We start from the raw sequence: 25,640 nt of genomic DNA on the forward strand, positions 1-25,640 counted from the left end.
AAGCAGACTCCAGAGGACATCTCATTTCTACCAGGGGTATTTTTTTAATGTAGCCCTGCCCAAAACTTTGCAACATGGAAGATGGTTTCCTCACTCTACCAGGGAAGCTGTACCTCCCAGTTAGCCTCGGAGTCTGTGTACTCCCCCACCCACTCCTGGGATAGGTGAGCAGGCCATGCCCCTTCACTCCTCTCCCCTACTGCTTGGCTCCACCAGTGTTGGGGCCACTAATCAAACCTGGTCACAGGGTCTGCACCAAAGAGCCAGGTTGGTTTCAGTAGGAATTATTGCAGGTACTCGCATTATAAAACAAAGAAATACCAACCTCTCCCATGCAGCCATAGTATGGAGTGCCAAGCATGAAAACTGTAATTCCAGGAGGAAATAAGTCACTCAGCGTCGTGAAGAGACATAAACTGGCATCAAAGGCATTTATATCCTGCAAACAGGAAAACAAAACTGATTTTACTTTTTGTGACCACAACAGCATTGAACCATTTTATTAGTCCCTTATGCAACTTCTCATGGAACTTCATTCCCACTACAAACCATTTCTTGCTTGAGTTTGGAAGGGGATGTGGATGCACTTAATATTTCTAAAGCACAATTGAAGATGACGACTCATCATTCTACTGTTCAAAATCACTTAAGATGAGATGCACAGGGGGACAAAAATTTCTTTACAAAAACATTATCATATCAGCTCAGACTATGATCAGATTACAACACCTGAAATTTAAGCAGTGCAACTAGCTGCATTTGCTCTAAGTGGTAGTAATAATTCACTTTTAAACCTCTGCATCTAAATGCTTCTGCTGGAAAAGAGAGTTTCAAGAGATCACAGTTGGGATAAAAAGCTATTGCATGCAAACAACCTAACACAATAGCTAAGCAATGGAATAAACCTCCCCCTTTCATCACAGCCATGTCCTCCACAAATTAATTTAAAAGGTCCCAAAAATCCCATTTGTTGAACTCTTGGCTCAGCCCAGGTTAATGCAAGCACCCCCTCTCTCATTCTATTACTTTACCTATATATCCACCAGTCCCCCTCCCCCCCATTCCACTCTACTATACTCCACACATCTCCTACAATTCTTCGCAGCTGCTTCACTCCACCAGGTTACTGAGTGGCAGATGCTGAAGTGCAACACCAGTACCCATTAAAAGAAATAGATCTAGTTACATCATATATTGTTAGGCCACATACCAAACAGTAGTTCTTTATCAGCACTGTACTACTATGTGTTTTTATCATTGTGTACAAACTGAAGACAAAAACTTGTACAAGACATCTTACAATGTTAAGCCTTATGCTAAACTATCCATTTGTTAGAGTATCTATCATCACTGATTTACTGTATTTACTTGTTATTGCTTTATTGTTGTGAATGTTGCAAACCAGGTTATTACTGTATAATGTACTAAACATCCCAAGGAACCAATGTCAAGTCAAGATTGTAATGTTATGTTATACTGTTATTCTGTTAACATTATTTTCTACTGTCTATGTTAAACATTGATTAGTGTCTATGTAATTGTTTATGTGGAGCTTTTCTCCCCGGGCCTCCACTGAAAAAGGACTCGCATCCAGTCGGGTCATCCCAGTAAACAAATATAGAATAAATAAACAACTGTGCAAATGCAGTGTGAAACAAGCATGAATGCAGTCTTTAAAACAAAAAATATACAGATGTTTGGATAAGCAGAATTACAAACTTATCTGTCTTCACACATGGACCACAATGCAAAATGTGTTGTATGCAATAATTACAGAAGTTGTGTACTTACAACAATGATGGATTTTTATTATTCCTTTCTTTATTCCTACTCCATCCACTTTGACTGTTGAGAATTCGTCACAAGGTAGATGCAGTTCTTCAAACACTCTCCCTTCTTCCCTACTCACATAATGCACCAATCCTCTCTATATCCTCAGAGTGAGTTTGCTGTAGAACTCCTGAACATGTTACATATTAGCAATTATTAATATGGAAATGAGAGCAGACCTGCTAGGTCTACTCGGTTCATCTACAATGAGGAGATGTGAAAATCTGGAACTGGATGGAGGGCAGGTTGTTGGCATACATGGGCTAGGGATAACAAAGATCCAGCATTATGGGAAGTACAGAACTTGTCTAACATTATCCCATCACTGCTCTTTGTCAGTTGGAACATATTCCCTGGCTACCCAATTTTCTGAGTGTAATTACGACAGGATACTCTTAAGAATACCAGCCCCGAAGGAAGACTTGGATCTGTACATTATACCTAATTTACACCACCTAGCAAAAGTGTGTAATGCATTACGCAGCCAAAGTTGCTGCTGCTGCTATGCAAACATCAACTGAGGAGTTCCTGCAGAAAGCTGCAGAAGTTGCAATAAGATTATGTGAAATGAGCTTTTGGTTTTACCAATATGGTTTGTTATTACAAACAGTATACAAAAGTTATATAATCTGTAAACCATTTAGATTAAATTACTTATGAAGCATTTTGTCCCAGCCTGGAGGATGCATAGTTGGTTGTCTTTCCTGACTACATTATTCCAGTGAAAGAAGTACAACTGTCTGTGAACATCTAAGGTGCATAAACAAGTACTTTCCACTAGTGGGAGTACTTCAAGAAAAAGATAGCAAGATGAGTAGTCTCACTGAGGGGAAAAATCTGTAGCGACCTCTGGCATAAATTACAGATTGGTTCTAAGTGACATGAAAAAAATAAGGTGGTCTGGAGAAAAGTGCATGCAACTTCAAAACTGTTCTGGCAGAGATGATCGCTACAAGAAACAAATTCAGCAGAAGCTGGTTCAAAAAGGGACTGGCTGAATGCTATAGTAGAAATGTAGCTAGCTCTGAGAAAAGCTTTAGAGAACTTTTTGTGCTGTTAAGGAATAAGAATAAAATCCTTGAACTTACACAATGGCTGCACACTGACCACCAGCTTAAATTCAGCTCTCCCAGTGTGGAAACAAACTGAGGAAAAAAAAAAAGAGTGCCATTGAAACTGTTTTTTTTTTTTTTTATTTTTGTGTGTGTGTAAAATCCAAGTTACTAGCTTCTAAGTACACTGCCAGCAAAGAAGAAATTTAGAAAACCTGAAAGAACATCAACTAGAGAATGTGAAGAGAAAACACTGTCTGGGAATAATTCTGCAGCTAATCTGCAAAAAAAAAAAAACATTTCAAGTTTCAGCTTTGGTTTTATGAGAGCAAATAAATCAAACAATACTTTGAGTTGATTAAAATATTGAAAGAATATTTCAACTCAAATATAAGAAGCCTGGGGGAAAAAGTAGCTATTCATACAAACTGATAAAACTGCAACAATTACAGGTGGACATGAAGAAAGAGTTAGCAAAGTTTAAGGCTTCTCAAGAAGATATGTTACAAGAAATTAGAGTTACAAGTCAGGGCTTGCAAAGACAACTTGAGATTTTCTGCTGTACTATAGAAACTGGAAGGAACAGACGACATTAATTTTATGAAAGCACAAATAAGCAACTGGACTGCTGCTCCACAGAAGGATTTGTTAAATGAAAGGGCACATCGAGTGTATGCTCCAAACCTGGCTATAAAAAAAGCACAGCAGGATTTGTTAATTGATTGAAAGGGCACATAGAGTGTAATCTTCAAATCTGGCCATGAGAAAGCAGACAAGACCTATATTAGTAAAGATGCAATCATACCATCAGAAAAAGTTGATCCTGACAAAACTGCGACAGAAGATCCAAGTATTAAAAACTACAAAGAGCACAGTGTTTGTAGAAAATGATTACTCACTCCACACCACACAGAAGAGAAGCAATTTTTTTCCTGGCAATCAGGAAATGTCGAGAGGCAGGTGCAAGATTGAAGCTGCTGTATCCAGCTGACTTCAGAGTATTTTTTTTTTTTCAAAAGGATCAAAGACATTTTTTGATGCAGAACAGGCTAAGGAGGAAATAAAGTTTATCCAACAAAAAGGGAGCCAGCAAGCATAAGGGGACTCTAGCTCACATTTTTCGGACAGTGAAGTTCATAGAGACTTTGCTAGTGAAGCCTTTACCAGTGTTGCAAAGGAAAATGTCAGAGAGAGAAAAAAAAACACAGGGGTGAAGTAGAAGAGCCTGGAATTGACAGTGGGTGGTGGTGGTGGGAGATGGAAATGAAAAAAAAATCAACAGCAAAACTGGAATTAATGAATAAGTGGGAGACTATACAATAGTGAGGCTACATTAGGGGGACCAAGAGGAGAAAAAATAACAAAAGGAGATAGATTTCTTAAGAAATTTCTGAAAATATTTGGCATGGAAGATGTAAATTGAGTAGTAAGAATTCAGACAGAATTAACATATTTACTAGACAAGACTGAAATTATATTTCACAGGAACACTTGCATTTAATTGAAAGCTTTGACCCATATCTATTAACCATTTCAGATAATGCACCAATAAAAAAGATATAAATGCAGAGTAATGAAGTAAAAATCAGACACTGGTGCTTTCTCACTAACCCATTAAAAAGAGAAGAATTTAGGGAATGGGTAGTGGAAATTAAGCACAAGTTATTAGGAAAGATAGAAATATCTTCAAATGTTACAGCTAGTCGAGTGGGATAAAATGAAACTGGAGTTTAAAAAAACAGAGTAAAAATACAAGAGAAAGAGATATGGTTTTTAAGTAATATGAATTACTTAAGAGTGCTACAGAGATAAGGGAGTACCCGATTAGTATGTATGAGTTTAGAAAAAAATACTAAACTACTTTTTGATAACTCCAGAACACACTAACTTTGAGCATTAACAACTTGGGCAGCAGAATTGCAAGAGTTATTGCCAAATGTAGGGGGTATATAACCACAAAAAAAAATTATCAAACACTTAATGCCATGGTTCAAGACAGAGCAGACTCACAGTTAAGACAGGAGGAGATGATAAAAACAGTGATGAATAATCAAACTTCAGAAAAGTCTCCAGAAACAGACAGTATTCCTGTAGAAGTCTGGAAGTTGAGAGAATGGAAGTGATAAAGATCTGGAAGATTTTATTAAACAGTATTTTAAAAGGAGGGGGACACCAATATCTTGGAAGAAAGCGGTGGTGGCTGTAATACCCAAGGACGGTAAAGACCCATCACACCCAGCTTCATACACATCCATTTCAGTTTTAAACCTTAATTGTTAAATGTTTATGTCTATAATGGCTAAAGGAATGGCAAAGGTGATGCCAAAATTAACAGACATAGATCACTGTGTTTTTTTGGAGTGGAGGCGAATATTTGACATTAGTAAAATGATAATCCAGAGGGAAACAGAATGCAAGAAAATACCACTGTTATTGGTGGATCTTGATACAGAGAAAGCATTCAACAAAGCAGATTTTATGAATAGAGCAATGGAAGCATTTGCTTTTCCTGATATAATAAGGTTAGTTAAGAGGACATATGAAGGACTGGAGGCAAGAACTGTGGGAAGGGTTTTTCTCCAAGTTGTGTTTTAACAAATGATCCAGGCAGGAGTCTCATATTTCCCTTTTGATATTTGCTCTATATTTAGAGCCACTAGTAAAGAAAATAAGGGACTCAGAACTGAAATGATATAATTGATATTGTAATCATTAAAAGCTGGCTTTATGGCTTTCGAAAATTAAAGCGGAAATCTCCACAGAGAAGATTTCCGTTTACTGGACTGTAGTGCGAGCTCGGAGTTGGTATATTTAAAGAACGGGGGGGGGGGTTGCAGGGGGGCTTGCACCCAGCTTAAAATGTTCAGGTAAGGTTTTTCCTTTTTTTAATTTTTTTATTTAATTTTCGAATACTTGCAACTTTGAACATATGGTGTCGACTACATAACGTTCGGTGTAAGTATTTGATAACGTAATATAGACCCCTTTTTCCGCAGATGATATTGTTTTGTACCTGGTAAATCCAGACAAGAACATCTTAGTGCTGTGGAACATTTTGAGACGATTTAAAGTCTTTTTGGGATATAAAATTAATGAAAATAAAACAAAGGCTATAACTGTAAATTATGTACCTGCAATCTAATTGGTTCAGCAATATCCATATTAATAGGGGCACAATAAAAAATATTTAGGAATATAGATTAAAAATGTTTCTGTTATGGCAGCTAAGGATGTGTATGAAGAGACTAAATAAAAGATAATACAAAAACTGAGAAACTGGAAGCTCTTGTTTATGGATATGCATAGTAAGATACAAGCAGTGAAATTGTTTTTAGTCTCTAATTTTATTTACATATCAGGCATATTTTTATCAATCAGAAAAAAAGTTGTGGACAATAATTAAAGATTTGAAGGAATTTATATGTGAAGGGAAGAGGACAAAAGTTAAGTGGGATAAGCTGATACATACAGTAGAAAAAGGTGATTTAGGATTACATGACTTGAAGGGCTATCTTACAGCTACACAATTAAGGCTCATATACATAACAAAAGCAGAAAGTTATAATTCAACATGGAAAGGTATGAGGATGATGAAGCAGTGAGGAAATTCGAGAAATAAGGACAGAGTGGGATTCTAGAGTATTCTAAGAACTATGCCAACATGACAATGGAAAAAAAGATTTTACCAAAAGGAAAGACTGCAAGTAGGAATCCATAAAATCTGCAAGAGGGAGGTGGAATTTAATGGAAAAAATTGGTAAAGAAACTAAGATAATGGAAGCAAAGAACTAGAGAAAGAAAGGTAATACAGTGGGACAAGGTCAAGACAATGTTTGGACTGCAGTCTAAAGATTGCCTTCCCTATCAGGGATTTACATCAGAGAACAGGCAAAGAGAAAAGGATAGAGAAATCTTAAGTGAACGACCTACTCCGGTGAAGTTTTTAGACAAAGTTAGAACAGAAGCGGCTGTTAAAAAAGGGATAATTAGTAGGGCATACAAAATATTTCAAGATAACTACAAGAATTAATCAGAGGAGATGAGAAAAGATCAGGAAGACAGACTGGAATTACAAGACAATGATGGGGGGACATATGTATGGCTCCCAAGTATGCAACAAAGCCCAGGAGGTTTAGGATCTTTGTAAGTGTTTGCATAGTTATATTTATACCCCAAGACAGATAGCAAATGTTGGAGGTCTGCTGGAGAAGTAACTGGAAACGTGTTTTGGGAATGTAATTAGTTGATGGGTTTAAAAAAAAAAGTAAATTTTTTTTTTTTTTTTGAGCTGGGACACAGACTCGAACTGCCTAGACATGAGGCCTTATTAAGTTTATTTCTGTTAGCTGTCAAAAACAATTACTAGAAAATTTAAATCAAAGTCTAAACCAACTGTACTTTAAGTACTGAATATTAGAAGAGAGAAAATAACTGGAATATGGCTCTTTATTAAAGGGAAGGAGCAAGTTACATAGAAATAAATGGAAATTGTGGGAACAAGACATGCAGAATAATGGTTGAGTGGAGGAGGAGTGAGGTTTAAGGGAAGGCAGGAATTCAGCAATGTATGTAATTGTTGGACTAACAAGTACAAGAAAAAAAGAAAAAGATGTGATTAACACATGAAATGTAAACAAATATCAACATGACTTGCTTTCTTTTTTTGTTAATACATGTTTGGCCATGTCTTAAGTGATAATTTAATAAAGGTGTTAAAAAAAAAAGGAATAGAATCCTTGATGAAAAGTGGAAATGGTGGCTCAATGAACTCTGGTGGTAGATTAACTGGATAAGGAGTCAGAAACAGAATAGAGACACTAATACTGAGGAGATTAGAGAGAAGGGACCAATCCCTGTTGGCAAGCCTATAATGAAAATTTTTTCCATTTACTTTTATACAGTTTAAATGTAGAGTCTTTCAGCTCATCTGAAAGAATATGGACCATTCTGGAAGTATAAGCTGGCTAACAAAGTATAAATAAAAAAAATAAATCAATCTCTGGCTATCACTACAACTGGAGAAAATATCAGTTATATAATTACCATAATGCTGGATCCTCCTTTCATTCATGTCTGTCCGATACGACGTATTGGTCATTGAGCTACCTTTATGATCCAGTCTGGTAAAACCAGTGCTCCAGCTTTGAGCATGTCAAGAATTATTTTTTCTACCACACCTTAGTGTACAAGATTACCACATATCAAGTTTGACACAAAGGAGAAGATGTCTAACTCAGTTTATGGAAATGAATGAAGATATATTCAGATCTCACAAATGCGGGTAGGGTTGTTGTATTAGACGTGATGAAATGATCCACAGTTTGTACATAACTACCATCTCCTATTCATTCGGTCCATCCGATCAGACTAATGGGCAAGAATCCCAAATTTCCAGAAACTCTCAGGAGGCGTCATAACAAGAGACCTTTAAGGTTAGTGAAGCCAAAGGAAGCCCAAGTTCTGGAAATAGAATGCGGTCTGTAGTGCTTACTAAAAAGTATGCAGTGATGTTTAAGTAGCTAAAGGACAAATCTCAAATTCCAGAGCACCTGAAGAAGACTGTGGAAGTTGTTACTGACCTAGTGTAATGTGCCTTACGTCTATCCGGCAAAGAAAAATGATAGGATGAGTACATGTAAGAACTGAAATCAGAAAGCCACCTAAAAAGAATGACTAGACAAGACATTCTAGTTTGTTACTGTGAAGGAAATGAAAGGTTGGGAACCTTTCCTGAATGATTTTGTTCTATGAAGGTAGAACCTCAGCTGCCTATAGACATCCAGGAAATGGCAGATATATTTTTTCTTTAATGGCATGATTTGGGAAAAAAATTTAAGTGAATTAGCTGAACCATGGTCATCTCGGAAGCCACTTTTGGTAGAAAGGAAGGATTTGTAAGAAGGCAGAGACTGTGTCGTCACGGAAGATTAAATAAAGTACTGCTGAAGAGTGGCCATGTAGTTCTGAGACTCTTCTTCCAGAAGTGACTGCTATGAGGAAAGAGTATTCCTCATTAGAGAAATTTCAACTGAACTGCAGACAGCAGTGCAAATGTAGGTTTGTTAAGGAGTCTAGAAAAAAATGAGGTCTCAAGGAAGAACTGGCTCTCTAACTGGAGGCTGAAAAAGGAGAACTAATTTGAGAAATACTTCACAAAGTTTATGCAAAGCCAATGAATGTGCCTCTACCTATCTGGAAATTAGAAATGGCTGCTAACTGAACTTGCATGGTGGAGAAACTGGACCCTGAATCAAACAAAGATGCTATGAAATGAATGGCATCCAGGACAGAGAAAGAAAAGTCAGTTTTGGGAAGCTACCAAAATAGTGTTTCCACTTCCTGGAAAACTTGCATGTGAATTCATCCTGGGAAGCAAAATCCTAACTACATCAGAAGAAAGGGCTGGACTGTTGCCCATGACTGGAATCAGAGAAATAAAGAAGTTATGTACTTACCATAACGTTCTGTGTTGTCCATTTTCAGTCTTCCTCAACATATGGGTTCAGATCCAAACCTCGGATCCAACTCGACTGTTACTATAGCTCGTGATCACCACAAAACTCTCAATCCCTTTTCCTACGCATAGTGCACCAACCCTTAACATACCTCAGATCATGTCTGCTGTTTTACAAAGGTAAAAGATCTAGTATAAACATCGTAATGGAGCATACCATATCTGGGGCTCACTAAGGAGGATAATGACGTCCTTATACATACTCGTTCTTCCAGAAATTCACTACAAAATACCATTGTTTGGGGATGGAAGGTGGGAAGTTGAGGAAGAATGAAAATGGACAACAGAGAGGGAATGTTATGGTAATTAGGTACATAACTTCTTTATCGGTTTACTATGGTTTGTGCGAACGACAGTCTGTCAACCAGCACTACTGCCGAAATTCGGAATGTCGTGCACAAAACATAAATGGATGGGATAGTCGAACACACTTATGCGAATGCAGTAGTGCATTCGCATAAGTGTATTTGACTATATACACGGAGATCGCGGTACAGTGAGGATTGGAAATTCATCCATATCCCCACTGTAGTGCGATCCTGGATTTAGAATATATTAGTAATGCGGGGTGTGGAGGGCTGCAAAAACGTGATATGTCATATAGGAGTCTGATTTTCATCAGCTCCTACATAGCTATCACATGATGGTTTCGGTAACAATGTCGACTCAAATGTGTCCATCATTTGGGTCGACACTGTGGTCAGTCGGAATGTTTCTGTTCGGGTTTACTTTTCTTTGTTTCGAACGGCAAATGTTTTGCTGTTCAAACAAACAATAGTTCTTTATCTCTTGTTGTCAATTTTCATTCTATCCTCAATATAAGGGTCAGTGTGCCTAGGTACCTAAATTCCCGGGTGGACCCTAAGGAATATTTCTGAGCACAGTTGACCCAAAGGCTGCTCTACCCCTTGAGACCAAATCCAATTTGTAATAAGTAATAAAGGTATGAGGATTAGCCCAAGTTGCAGCTGCACATATGTCGTCTATGGAAGCCCTAGATTTTTCCAATTTACAATCTGCAAATGACACAAGCAGTTGATCTGTTATTCTAATATTTCTGTTCTATGTAGGTAAAAATGTAATTGTCTGTGGACATCCAGCAAATGAAGCATATAATTTCCCTTTATTTGCAAATTTAGGAAGGAAGACTAGTAAGTTAATGGACTGATAAATATTGAATTCTGACACCACCTTAGGAAGGAAAGAAGCATTTGTATGTAATGTTTCTCTATCCTTATGATAAATCAAATGGGGAGGTTTAGAAGACGCCTGAAGTTCTGAAATTCTTCTAGCAGAGGTAATGGCCACTAGAAACATAGTTTTCCAGGTCAGGAATTTAAGATAACACTTAGCTGCTGGTTCAAAGGGAGAATGAATTAAGGGCTGCAGCACCAAATTTAAATCCCATGGTGGAGTGGGATCTTTATATGGAGGTCCCAGAAGAAGGGTGCCTCTCCAAAAGGCTTTACAAAGCTTAGATGAAACCAAACAAGAATTCTCAAATCCAGTATGGAAATTAGAAATTGCTGCTAACTGAACTCTGTTGGGGAGCTTGCTCTCTCAAACTGTTGCCAAAAATTTGAGAACACTTTGCATAGGGGCTGAGAAAGGATCCATTTGTTTCTGCTGTGCCCCAAAATTGAACCTTTTCCAATTACTTCTGTAAAGTTTTCTGGTGGAGGCCCTATCTTGCGGACAGGGGAAGATAGCATCGGCTGTCTGGCTATTAATGGAATTGGAGAAACCACGCTGTTAGCTTCAGGTTTGAGATATTTGGATGAATAACGCCTATCGGGTGAGACAGGAGGTCTGGACTCAGATAAAGAATCCAAAGTAAATTGGATTACAACTAAGGAAGGGGAACCAAATCCGAATGCCAGTAAGATGCAATGAGGGTGACTTTGCTCTTCAACTGAGTAGCTTTCTGTAGATATTTGGAAATTACAGGGTTTGGAAGGTAGGCATAAAGAAGACTTGGGGGGGGGGGACCAATCGTGGAGCACAGTGTTCCTTGGTAATTCTCCAGGTGGAGGGATCAAGGCAAAGAAGTTGCTGCACTTGTTCTTTAGGGAAGACGCATAAAGATCACAATAAGGCCGGCCCCCACTGTTAGAAAATCACATCTGTCACTTTCCTGTTGAGGGACCACTCATGAGGTAGTAGAATGGACCTGCTCAATTTGTCTGCTATCATGTTGGACTTACTTGGAATGTGCATTGCTATCAGAAAACATTTAGAAGAGATCACCCATTTCCACACTCTGAGGGCTTCTCAACACAGGGGACAAGATCTGGTTCCCCCTTGTTTGCTGATGTACCAAACTAAGGACATGCTGTCTGTCTGAATCACAACTGTCCCAAAAGGGAGTGCGTCTTGGAATGCTGCAACTCTTAGAGCCCCTCTCTCATCTCTAGGGTAATGATATACATATTAGCCTCTACTGGGGCCCAAGTCCCTTGGACTGCTTTCCCCAGAAAGTGCCCACCCCACCCAATCTTGGAAGCATCAGTGGTAAAGTACAGTTTTGTACCTACCATAAATGTAGATGTTCGAGGATTCCATTGCTGCAGTCCTGACTATTGGGGTATAGTCCGCGTCCCAGTCGGCCCGAATACCAGAGTATAAGGCTGACGTCGGTCAGGGCGCATTAGACTGACGTCAGTACGTCAGGGTACTAATGCGCATGACCGACGTCATATCCTCAGTCTTTTCTTGCCCCAGATGTCAGAAGACCCAAAAGACAAGTCCCAAAACAACCTGCACCAAAAACATGTATAATATATACAACAATATATATATATATATATATAAAATATAAGCATGTAAACTCACCTACACAACCACCCCTAAACACAGAGGGAAGGAGGGAGGGTAAATTGGACTGCAGCAATGGAATCCTCGAACATCTACATTTATGGTAGGTACAAAACTGTACTATGTTCTTCGCCTTCCATTGCTGCAGTCCTGACTATTGGGTAGAATCCCAAAGCAGAGGTAAGGGAGGCTGGCAAATTATAAAGTAGCAGGAGCTGACAACATGCCTTGTAAAACAGCTGTGGCAAAACCAGCCTTAGTCTTAGAGTATATAGGCAGGTGATAATGCCTAGAGAAAGTATGCACTGAACTCCAAGTAGCTGCTTCCAGAATATCCTTAGTTGCCACCCCCCTTAGAAATGCTGTTGAAGTGGCAGTAGCCCTAGTGGAATGAGGCCTAATCCCAGCTGGAACCTCTTTGCCATGATGGGAATAACAAAATGCAATGCAAAGCCAATCCACCTAGAAATAGTTTGTTTTGACACAGGCTTGCCCTGTGAACCCAAAGCAAAAGAAACAAGTAACTGCTGAGACTGCCTAAAATTCTTAGTCCTGCTCAAATAATAACGCAATTGCCTGTGTACATCTAAAGTGTGCAAAACCTTTTCCCCTTTATTTTGAGGATCTGCAAAAAACGTAGGCAAATGAATAGTTTGGTTTAAAGCCACACTAGAAACCACCTTAGGCATAAAGGAAGGATTAGTACGTAATGATACCCTGTCCTTATGAAAAATCAAAAAGGGCTCTACTGCCATAAGGGCCTGCAACTCAGACACCCTTCTTGCAGAAGTAATAGCCAACAGAAAAGCAGTCTTCCATGACAAATATTTCAATTCAGCAGTAGCTGCAGGCTCAAAAGGTTGTAGAGTAAGTTTTCCAACACAAAATTGAGATCCCAAGCAGGAGTAGGAGCTCTACGTGGGGTCTTATATTCTTTGCCCTCTAAGAAACTGCTTGAACAAAGGATGCGAAAACAAAGGTGGGTCACAATCATAGTGAGCTGAAATTGCTGCAGCATGAATCTTTATGGAAGAGAAGGACAAACCTTTGTCCAATAATTCAGTAAGATATTGAAGAGCCACACTCAAATTAGGCTCTGAAATCTCCAAATTCTTTGCTGTACTCCAAAATAAAAATCTCTTCCATTTTTCTGCGTACACTCTCCTAGTACTAGGCCTTCTAGCTTCCATAATCACATTTAAAACTTGTTGAGGAAGCTGAGACCTGCTGTGCTTCAACACAGAATATGCCAAGCTGTGAGATGAAGAGATTGAAGCTTGACATTGAGCAGATGACCGTCCTTCTGAGATAACAGATGAGGAATCAGAGGTAAAGGCCATGGAGGCTTCTTTACAAGACTCCGTAGAAGTGGGTACCAGTGTTGCCGAGGCCAATCTGGAGCTATCAAAATCATCCTTGGCCTGTCTTGTCTGACCTTTAATAATACCTTTGGAAGAAGAGGCAGAGGTGGAAAGGCATAGACATGAAGGTTTTTCCAACTGAAAGACAGAGCATCCACTTTCCAAGCTGTGTGATGAAACCCCTTTGTGCAATACTTTGGCAGCTGGTGGTTTAGTGGAGAAGCGAACAGATCTATGTCTGGAGTTCCCATGACACTGTCAATTTCTGAAATACATGAAGATCCAGTTTCCACTCGTGGGGATCCATGATTTGTCTGCTTAATACATCTGCTAGGAGTTCTGTGCTCCTGGCAGAAACCTTGCCTGAAGAGTTAGTTGCAGGCTTAACGCAGTCTCCCATAAAATCATTGCTTGCCTGCATAGAGGATAAGAATGTGTTCCCCCTTGCTTGTTGATGTACCACATGACAGTTGTGTTGTCTGTTAGAATCAACACCTGCCCTGGAAGAAGTAACTCCTTGAAAGCCATCAATGCAAACTGGACTGCTAACATCTCCTTCATGTTGATATGTAGATGCTGTAGTCTGGCAGGCCACTTGTCTTGTATCCACTTTCCATTTAGATGAGCTCCCCAAGCAGTGTCCGAGGCATCTGTCGTTAAAATCTGACTCGCCTCTGGCCGGGTCACAGAGAGTCCCTTGTTTAGGTGACATTCCTGAGCCCACCACAAGAATTCCTTTTGAATGACAGTGTCCAAATCTTGGCAGTGCTGTGTCCATACATTTTTGAGATACCATTGCAGCTTCCTCATATGCAGTTTGGCATTGGGAAGCACCAGAATACAAGATGCCATGAACCCTAATGCTTGAAGGACTGTCCTTGCAGTCAGCACGGACTGATGAGATAGTTGATGGAAGTAAAGTGACAGACTCTTTTGTTTGTCCGGGGTTAAAAAGGCCATCTGGGCTGCTGTATTCAGTCTCACACCCAGAAAGCACATGTCTTGAGAGGGTACTAGACTGGACTTTATTTCGTTCACAGAATACCCTAGGCATCTTAGCACTGCTGTGACATATTCCAGATGCTGTAGAAGGTCTTCCTTTTCTTGAGCCAGAATCAGGCAGTCGTCCAAGTAAGGATAGATTTGAATGCCTTGAAGCCTGAAGTAAGCTATCACTGGAGCCAGAACCTTTGTGAATACTCTGGGCGCAGTAGATAAGCCAAAGGGCAATGCAGAGAACTGATAATGAAAATCTCCAGTTCGAAACCCCAGATACTTTCTGCAACTTAGCCTTATAGGCACATGAAGGTAAGCTTCCTTGAGATCCAAAGTTACCATCCAGTGATCCTTGCCCAGCAGAGGTAACAGTTGCTGTAACGCCAACATCTTGAACTTGGGAATGTCCAGATAAGTGTTGAGGATAGATAAATCCAAAATTGGTCACCACATGTTCCCCTTCTTTGGTACTAGGAACAGGCAGAATAAAATCGAAGCCCCTTTCTGATACAGGGACTGGCTGAATGGCCCCTATCTGGAGTAACTGAGAAACTTGCTTGTGAGCCTCTTTTCTTTGTGGAGGAGGAACATCTGGCATGCCTTTGAAAGGGGGCATTGTGTGGAAATAAAATCTGTAACCGTGATGAATGATATCCAGCACCCATCTGTCTTGAGTGATTAAATCCCAATTTTCTTTGAAAAGAGACAATCTTCCTCCCAAAGGAGCTGGCAGGCGAGAATCCACTGGCAGCTGAAAAGGCAGGTCATTGGGTCTGCTTACGAAAGGACTGACCCCTGCCCTCACCAGAAGTCTGAGCAGGTGAACTCTCTGATCTAGGCCTAAATGAACCTTGAGCCCTGCCCCTACCACGCCTAGACCTACCCCTAGACTGGGAACCATAAGCAGGATATGTCCACCCCTTAGCAGGCCAATTTCTACTAAACTTGGAGGCTGCACCTGCAAAAAATCTTTAACAGTCTGCATAGACTTAGCTTTGTCTTCCATTTTCTTTAAGACTGCTTCCACAGGCGGTCCAAACAACACATCAGACTGTAAAGGAGCATCCAAAATCCGGGTCTTAACATGCTCAGCTAAATTCTGATCCTTCAACCAGGCATGTCTGCGAAGAACAGAACTAGTAGCAGCCACCCTCGAGGAGGCCTGAACAGCATCAAAACCACACTGCAAAGAATGCTTACCCACTTGTTCAGACACATGAACCAAATCCAGCAATTCTTTACACTCAATACCTTCCGCCAAAGCATCCACCTTAGATTTCAATTGTGAAAGGAGATAATTCTGATATTTTAGCATGTGAAACTGACAATTCAATGCCCTCATGGCTAGAGTGGAAGAAGTATACACTTTCTTACCCCACCTATCCAAAGCCCTTGCCTCTTTATCAGAAGGTACAGGATTTTTAACCACAGAAGCTTTAACACCTTTAGGCCCCTGAGAAATAGTTTCTGGGTCGCCCTAGGACTCTTAAACAAATACTTATGAGCTTGGGCACCCTATAATACCTATCAGGCTTAACAGGAGCAGGAGGCAAGGAGTCAGGGTTCAGGGAAGCCTCTGCAAAACATCCTCCACCACATTCAACACAGGAGGAATAGCTAAGGGCCTATGCTGGGGTAAAACAAGAATTCCCTAAGCCTTTTCCTGGAATCAGAGTAATCCTGGCCTTCCCATTTAAAGTGCTCCCTCATGGGTGAAGAGTCTCTGAAAATGAAAAATCCTCAGGAGGAGAAGCTGTAGGAGTGGAATCATCCACATCAGAATCAGAATAAGTAGGAAACTCTTGTAAGTCTTCCACAGAAGACTCTGAAGCCTGTGAACACTGTTCAAAACTATCAAACTCCTGTTCCACCCTAGGCCTCTTATCAGGCGGGGCATAGAACCTCTAATTAGAGTAATCAAATCTTCAGCCATTTTAAGCATATGTTTCTTAGGCACAGAGCCGAAATGCTAGGAGAAGCCCCACAGAAGCTGAACTTGGCCTACCTCTAAAAGAAGCTTTGGCAACAGAAGGAGAGGCCCTAACTACCTTGGGAAGAGAGGGAAGAACAGTTACCTCAGAAGCCCCCTCAGCCTGGCCTACCTCCTGAGAAGGCACATCCTGTAACAATAAAGTATCCGCCTGAGACTCCACGGAGACTCCTGGCAAAACCTCTGGCTCCACTGAGCCTACTAAAGAACCGGCGTCCGGGACTGCCGGTTCCTCACCCCTAGGCTTCACTGTTTTGTCCTTGCGCTTCTTGGATGAAGCGGGCGTCGGAGCATCCGACGGCATATTATAATTACAACGCTTTCCAAACACTAACCTAGCACAATCTAGCCTCCTCTTAATAGTGCGCTTGTTAAATCTAGCACAAGAGCGGCAACCAACAACGTCGTGCTCAGGCCCTAAACAAGGTATACACAATGTATGATAATCCCTATGCGGTATCTGCTTCCCACAAGAAATACAGTTATTCACTTTTCTGACATCCGGTTAAATACTGAGGCAAGAAAACCAAAATGTTCTAGCGGGTTACTTAGCCAACTCTGTTTCGGTCTGAAACTCCGGTTTCGGAAAATCTCAGAACGCCAACCTGCACTCGCAAAATTGCTTCTGCATCAGACCATGCGGCAAAAAAGACTGAGGATATGACGTCGGTCATGCGCATTAGTACCCTGACGTACTGACGTCAGTCTAATGCGCCCTGACCGACGTCAGCCTTATACTCTGGTATTCGGGCCGACTGGGACGCGGACTATACCCCAATAGTCAGGACTGCAGCAATGGAAGACGAAGAACATCTATAGCTTTGGGCTGAGTGAGGATTAAAGGACTGCCTTGTTGAACCTGGTCTGATCGAATCCACTATTAAAGTTACCTCCTGCATGTCTGAGTGATTCTGATTTTTGTTGAAATATGATGAAAAAGAATTGACCACTGTGTCGCTAACATTCACTAAAGAATTCTCATATGAAATCTTGTAAAAAGGAACTAGAAATATGGCCACTGACACTAAGGCATGCAGGATCAAGCGAGCTGAAAGTTTGATGATGCAAATTTTTTTCTTGACATGTGACCTGATGATATGCACTCTTGGGAGAGGAAGAGAAGCTGTCACTGATGATGTGTTGAATATCATTCCTATGAATTCCAGTGTGAGTTGGTTGTAACTGAGACTTGTTGTAACTGAGACTTGTTGTAGTTTATGTCTAAAGTCCAAAGTACTGATTCTTTGCTTTTATTAGTAGATGCTCTGTTTGGGGAGTTAATAAGCCAGTCGTCTAAGTATGGAAACACTCTGAATCCTTGCAGTCTCAGTTGAGCAGCTAACATTACCATGCATTTGGTAAACAACCTGGAGGCTGTTGTGAGGCCAAAGGGCAGTGCTCTGAACTGATCATAACTGGCTCCCAGCCAGAAGAGTAAATACCTTCTGGATGGTGTATTTTTATATGAAAGTACACATTCTGAAAGTCTATCGAGCACATCCAGTCATCCTTGACAAGGAATAGTACAATTGACTGAACCGTGATCATCCAAAACTTGGCATGTCAGACTGACTTAAGTCACGGCGATCCAAAATTAATCTCCAGTCCCATTTTCTTTGGCACTAAAAGGAATCATGAGTAAATTCCAGATCCTATCTGGTCTGGTGGGATCTCTTGGATGACCTTTTCTAGCAACTTTTGTATTTCTAGTGCTGCTGCTTTCCTCTGACAGGGTGGAACATTGGAAAATTTGCATACATATGGAGGTGGAAGGTAAAGTGGAATTATATAACCACTGAAAATAAGTCCTCTGCATCCAGGTATCTTTTGTGATGTCTAGCCAAGCTCTCTGACGCAGGGATAAATGAACCTCCGATTGCCTCCAGAGGGAGACAATCAGGCTTCCTATCAGGAGTGCTGACAGGGTCTACTAGAGAAAGAATCTCTGGATCTTTGGTTCTGCGGGCCTCCTCTGTCATGTGGGTGTCATCCATTGGAGTTCCCCCTTCTGCCCCTGGTGAAACTATCTCCACGTAGATCTTGGAAAAGACCCTGGGACTTTCTGAATCACAACTCCTCTCTAACTGGACATGTAACTGCTCAACTGATTTCCTCTGCCATTACTTAATTCTACCAAACAAACCTTAATCTGTTTTTATCTAGTTCTTGCTTCAACTATTGTCTCCCTGATGATTCCTAACAAACTTTCAGCTACACGTGACTTAACTCCCTAACTACAATTTTTCTCTCTTCTCTCCCTTCTTCCACGTTCTTTCATATTCTATCCTCTCCCCTCTCTCCTACCTTATCTTTCCCTTTTTTCTACTGTCCATCCTACTTATTTTTCTCTCCTTTTCTCCTTTCTTCGTCTTTTCTCTCTACCTTCCTCTCCCCTATATACATATAATTAATCCTACTTTGTTTTTCTCTCCTCATTTATGTTTTATTGTTTATTCCATGTAATACCTGTGTTTACTTACATTCTGTGGTGCACATAAATTTATATTGACCTATTTTTTGCAATGCCATGTTATTACTTCTCCACACAATGAATATGCGTACTCTCTATGTTAGTATGATATTTTTAACTATTTTCTGTAATATTGTAATACTGTTTATATAATTTTCTTGATCTTTTACAATTGCTTGAAACTTTATTTTTGACACATTATCCAAGTTCTTTACGTCACCCAGACCTTTTCGCCTCGGGCCTCAACTGAAAATGGGCTTCTAGTGGCCCAGTGGTCTTTTCCGGAAAACAAATGCCAATAAACAAACATCTTTTGTCCATTCATTAATTCCTACAAAAGGATCTTTGAAGGGTTGAAAAACTTATGCCAACTGTAGAGAGGGTCTTTCCATCATTCTCACACCTGGAGTGTGTCCTTTACTTCTGGGCCACACAACAAACTGCCAACAAAAGGTGCTCTGACAAACAAGGACTTGAAGGGCTTCTCAAAATCACAAAAGTGCATCCAAGCATGCCTCCTGATGGAAACGCCTAAACCCGCTGCTCTTGAGGCACCTTCAGCAGCACGCGAGATAAGCCTCATGGATGAATTTGTTATAGAATGAAGGGTAGTCAACTGTGAAGCCAAAGAAGACTGAGCCTCAGCAGCAGTAGTCCCTGAATGAGATTATGAAAGTTTGTTGATCAAGTCCCTCTGCAATCTCGTGAAGGGTGCCAAGTAGTTCAGCAAACTAAGGGCAAAAGTCGCTGAAGCATATGCACACTTCTCAAATCTGTCCAATGCCCTAGACTCTCTCTGTTATGAGGATGGACAGCGAAACTCTGTAAGGCTAGTTCCTTCTTAGTGGCTGTTGGAATCACTACAGCATCTACACGCACCCTCTTACTCTAGAATTCCCTGCTTGTCAGTGGAGCCAGAATCTGATCTGGTCTCTTGGGGATTAACCAAGTCAAACTCTTTCCACGCCCACCTATAGATTATGTCAATAAGCTCATCGGCAGGTGGAGTTACCCAGAGGTAGAAGGGCCAGCAACAAAGCCCTCTAGAAATACTGAATCCTCTGATGAAGGGTTATTGGAGGACCAACATCTCTGCTTAAGGATCTCAAGGATGTCTCTGAATGAAACATCTTCAGGAGGTGAACTTGGGAACTCTTCATCAAAATCAGTATCTTCAGTGACTGTCTCCTGAGAGGAGTCCAAGTGCCTCCTCTTGCACTTCTTCCTCCATCGATGCTCCGGTGAAGTATAGGAAGAGATCGTAATACCCTGCTAGTGGACTGGAGACTTTGAGCTGGCTGTCCCTGTGGCATAAAATGATATGGCTCAAGATGCAGAGACATCTGGGATGCATATGGAAGATCCAATAGAGAAGGGTCTGTGAATTCTGCTGGAGCAGAAAAAAAGAAGTTATGTCTTACCATAACGTTCCATCTGAGTTGTTGATCTTCTTCCAGTCATCACTGATGGGTTTGGATCTGAGCCCTCGGAACAGAATCAGCCTTATACCAAGCTTGCGTGCACCAACAACTCTTGAGCTAAGCTGCTACCCAAAATGCCCTGTACTCAGTTACCTCAGATCGAGTTTGCATGCCACATATAGGAGAAGAAATAAGTCTGTGCAGAAACCCTAATACACCGCAAAGACCCAGAAGATTCGCCAGGAACCTTAGGAGAGGGTCAGTGGGAGGGTGTGATGATTGGAAGAAGAACAACTCCTTAGATGGAACATTATGGTAAGACGTAACTTCTTTATCTGAAGTTGTTAATCTTCTTCATATTCATCACTGATGGGACCAAGTCCCCAGCTACTTGGAGAACCTGGGTGGCTCTTATGGAAGAACATTCTTGAGAAACATTGAACCAAAGGCCGCTCTTCCCCTGGAGATCAGATCCAATTAGTAATGCTTGATAAAAGTTGTGGGGGTTAGCCCAAATGGCAGCTGCACAAATGTCATCCATGGAGGCCCTAGAGTGGAAGGCAACAGATGCTGCAATAGCCTCAGTTGAGTGAGCTTTGATTTGGCCAGGCTTAGATCCCTCCATAAGTGAGTACGTGAAGGCAATGCAATCCTTGAGCCATTTAGGCAAAGTAACTTTCGATACTGCGCCTCCCATTCAAGGACCCACAAAGGAAATGAAAACCTGGTCCGACTTGTGAAAGGATTTAGTTCTGTCCAGATAGAAACGTAATTGTCTATGAACATCCAAGGAATGTAGGCAGTATTCTCCCTTGTTAGAGTAATTTGGGAAGAACACAGGGAGCTCAATGGACTGGTGAATCGAAAAATCAGAAACCACTTTGGGGAGAAAGGATGGGTTAGTACGAAGTGATACTCTGCCCTTATGAAAGATCAGATAAGGGCTCTTGACACATAATGCTTGCAATTCAGAAATTCCTCTGGCTGAAGTTACAGCCACCAGAAATAAGGATTTCCATGACAGGAATTTTAGATCACATGTCACAGCCGGCTCAAAAGGGTGCAGAGAAAGAGACTGCAGAACTCAGGACTGATTCCATGCCTCCACCGGCTGTCTGATGGGATGCCTGCGGTGGAAAATACCCTTGAGGAAGGTCTTGCAAAGGCGAGAGGAAATAAGTGGCACTCCATCTGACCCATTATGGAAGTTGAAAACAGCTGCTAGATGGACTCAAATGGTGGAAGCTGAGGCCCTACTGTCGAACAGTTCAGCCAGATAATATGGGGGCTGAGAATGGGTCTAGCTTCTGATTACGTGACCAAATAGAGAATCTTTTCCATTTGGCCCTGTAAAGTTTCCTGGTGGATGGTTTATGAGAGGCCAAGATAATATTACGTACGGGTGAGGAGAGGGTTTCCTGACTGGCAACTAATGGAAGTGGAGAAACCAAGTTGTCAGCTTGAGAGTGGAAAGATTCGAGGGAGTCAGCACTTGTGGGTGAGATATGAGGTCCTGACGAGTGTCTAGGATGCAAGGAGGTTGTAACAGATGAGGTCGAAGGAAGGGAAACCACACTTGACAAGGCCAGAACGGGGCAATGAGGATCACTTTGCTTCTCAAACTAATAGCTTTCCTTAGAACAAGGGGAATCAGAGGATAAGCATAAAGGAGACCCGTGGATCAAAGAGTCTCTCGGTGACTCCCCGAGAGGGGGAAAAAGGGCAAAGTAGCTACTGCATTTTTGTGTTTGAGGGAGAGGCGAAAAGGTTGCAGCATGGCTGGCCCCAACAGCTGAAAATTTCTGCCGCCACACTCGGGTTGAGAGACCACTCTTGAGGATGAAGTATGCATTTGCTCATCCTGTCCGCAATCACATTGGAGCTCCCTGGGATATGCATTGTGATCAGAAAGCTGTTTGAAGCTATCGCCCACTGCCAGATTCTCATGGCTTCGCGACATAGGGGGTAAGATTTGGTCCCTCCCTGTTTATGTACCAGACCACTGACATGTTGTCTGACTGCACAGCAATCGTTCCGGACAGAAGGAGTGGATGAAAAGCTCGCAACGCCAATTAATAGCACCGTTCTTAACTCCAGGACATTGATATGCAAGTTGACCTCTACATCGGACCACGTGCCTTGGACTGACTGTCCCTGGAAGTGCCCCCCACCCCATCAGGGAAGCATCCGTGGTCACTGTGGCGCTGGGCTGGGAAGACTGGAAGGGGTGACACCAAAGATTCTCATGGGTACTCGTCCACCAGAGGAGACCTAGTTTGCAATTGTTGGTGATGAGAATCTGTGAGCTCAGGGGGTGAAGATTGGGTATCCACTGGGCCTGTAGGAGCCACTGTAGTAATCTCATGTGTAGTCTGGCTAAGGGAACTATAGGGATGGCTGCAGCCATAGATCCCAAGGCTTGGACAGCTTCCCTTGCATACATCTTTTTTCGAGAGAGTATCACTTGAACTTGTGCCCTTAGTCTCAAGCTTGTGAAGAGGAAGTGAGATCAGACTTGACTGGGTGTTGAATATTGCCCCTATGAATTCCAGTTGTTGTGACGGTTAAAGGTTGCATTTCTCCCAATGTATGGTGATGCCTAGTGACTCTGCTACAAACACGGTGTAGCGGAGGGCCCTGACCAAAAGATGCTTGGTGGGGGCGGAGAGGAGCCAATCATCTAGGTACGGAAACACCTGGAATCCCTGAAGTCTCAGATGAGCTGTTACCACTGCAAGGCAATTTGTGAACACTCTGGGGGCCGTTGAGAGATCGAAAGGCAGGGCTCTGAATTAGTAGTGATTGGCTCCCAAGAGGAAGCGAAGGAGGCTCCTGGAGCGCTTGTCCATCTTGATATGGTAATACGCATCCCGGAGATCTAATGAACACATCCACACACCCTCCCGCAGAAAGGGGAGGATGGTTTGAATCATGACCATGCAGAATTTGGTCTGAACTACTGATTTGTTTAGTTGGCTGAGATCCAGAATGGGCCTCCAAGTCCCCTGTTTTCATTGGCACCAAAAAGAATCTCGACTAGAACCGTGATCCACACTGATCTGGGGGGACCTGTTGGATGGCTCATTTTTGACATAGCTTTCGTATTTCGGAAGCTACCTCCTCTCTTTGACTGGGTGGAACATCAGGAAGGGATTTTGGAGGTCTTGGATAAGCTATTAGGGGAATATGGCAGCCTCTGGTAATGATTCTCTGCATCCACTGATCGTTTGTAATGGAAAGCCAGGCAGCTTGGTACAGAGAAAAACGCGCCCCAACTGCTTCCAGAGGAAAGCAATCGGGCAGCACCTCAGGAGCGGTGATACGGTCTAACCAAGAAGGAATCTCTGGTGCCCTGGTTTTGAGGACCCCCGCTTCCCCGAAAGGGACATCTTCAATTATTGGAACCCCCTCTGCCTCTGGAGGAGTCCTCACCACATGCATTTCAGAAAGGACACTAAGACTTCTTGTGCCACATCGTCCCGCTCCTCTGATTCCTGGAGAAGAGACGCTGAGGTTTGGAAAAGCATAGGCCAATGGCAGACAAGGTCTTCCCATCTTGCTCGCACCTGTCTAATGTATCCTGACCTTAGCACCGAACAGAGCTGATGGCTCGATAGGGGCATTTAGAAAGGAAGACTTGGAGTCCGTGAGGTCACAAATGCGCATACAGGCATGGTGTCTCATTACTACGCCTGCAACCGCAGCTCTAGCTGCTCCTTTGGTTGCGTGCGACAGCAACCTCATGGATGAATTGGATATTGATTCTGGGGTGGCAAGTTGGGAAGCAACTTCATCTCGTGCTCCATCTGAATACTTGGCCCATGAGGGTTCCTGAGAGTTCGGAGACAAGATCTCTCTGGAGCCTCGTAAAATGTGCCAAAAAGTTCAGAGACCCAACTGCAAAAACTCGCTTCCCTAACCTGTCCACTGCCCTGGACTCCCTGTTGGGTTGGTGAACAGCAGGACTCTCTTCTGCAAGGTCCTTTTTTGTGGCTGCCGCCACCACAATAGCGTCCACTGGCAAACCTTAGACCAATGGGGTTGATTCTCTGGAGGGAAGAGTACCTGGTCTGATGATCTGGGGATGGCCTCAGTGGAGTCAGGGTTCTTCCATGCCTGTTGCACGATGAGTTTAACCAACACATTGGCTGGGGGGGGGGGGGTCCACCCAAGAAGGAGAGGGCCAAGAGCGAAAGGCCTGCAAGAACATGGATTCCTCCAAGGAAGGGTTGAAGGACTTCCAGTCACCACACAGTTTCAAGATCTCCATGATGTCTCCAAAGGAGACACAGGGGATGACCATGGGGACAATTCCCCATCATTGTAGTCTGCATCTTCCATGACGGACTCCTCTGGGGAATCCATATGTTTCCTCTTACACACCCGTTTCTGAGGGGGTTCTTTGGTGGGAGCACCCGAAGAAAACTCAGAAAGAGAAATACCCTGGGTAGGGGTTGCCTGGGCCTTGTGCTCTCAGAGTCCTGGGGGGATGGCCTTTGACAGCTGCAGCTCAGAAGGAACTGGGGGAATAACCAACAGAGGAGGATTGCTAGAAGCAAGCACCCTCTGCATCACTCGGAAAGCAGGCCCGCCTGAAAAGGAGTGGGAGCCCGGAATCGAAGAAGACAAAATCGGAACCGGGGTCACACCCCACTCCAGACAGTGGACGGAGCCTCAAGCAGACTCGGAGCAGTAGTCACCCTTGGATCCGAAGTCGGTACCAAGAATACTGTCGCAACAGAGACCGGAACCGGAGGTTCCATCCCCCACCCCCCAAAATGACACTGAGGAAGGGTGGGTTGTGACGGAACCGACACCCAAAGGGGTCTCGGGGCCTCAGACAGTGCCGTTGTCAGCACCAAGGAAGGGAGTCCTCTAGAAAAAGTTTGATAAATGAGCCTTGGAACCAGGGAATCCAAGGGAGGAGAATAAGTAGGGGTTGCAGTAGTAATAGATCCAAAGCGTGGAGTGGGATAGGGTCTAGGCGGATTTAAAATTCCCCTGGCGGTCAGCAGCTGGTCAAAAAAGTGTACCACATCCACTTCTGAAAGGCTCCTGGTGGATCTCACTGATGCCCCCTGAGGGGGAATCAGGCCAGTCCAAAAGGGGCTGCAGGCTTGTACGGCAAACAGGTCCACAGTCGACGAGTATAGGGTCTGTTGGTTGGTGTATCAGAAGGCTTTCCCAAATTT

The 25,640-nt window shown here is 42.4% G+C and overlaps 1 protein-coding gene across 1 annotated transcript in view; it reads right to left on the bottom strand.

The window, feature by feature from the left end:
• XRN1 (5'-3' exoribonuclease 1) overlaps positions 1-25,640 on the bottom strand; it is a 2,408,514-nt gene that overhangs the window by 1,031,333 nt on the left and 1,351,541 nt on the right. Inside the window, exon 22 of the mRNA XM_044071018.1 lies at positions 326-439. Within this exon, the coding sequence (XP_043926953.1) occupies positions 326-439 (114 nt within the window). The remainder of the gene's footprint in view (positions 1-325; positions 440-25,640) is intronic.

Source organism: Protopterus annectens, chromosome 5.part0, assembly GCF_019279795.1.
Source record: "Protopterus annectens isolate FY-2018-M chromosome 5.part0, PAN1.0, whole genome shotgun sequence".
Taxonomy (NCBI): domain Eukaryota; kingdom Metazoa; phylum Chordata; order Ceratodontiformes; family Protopteridae; genus Protopterus; species Protopterus annectens.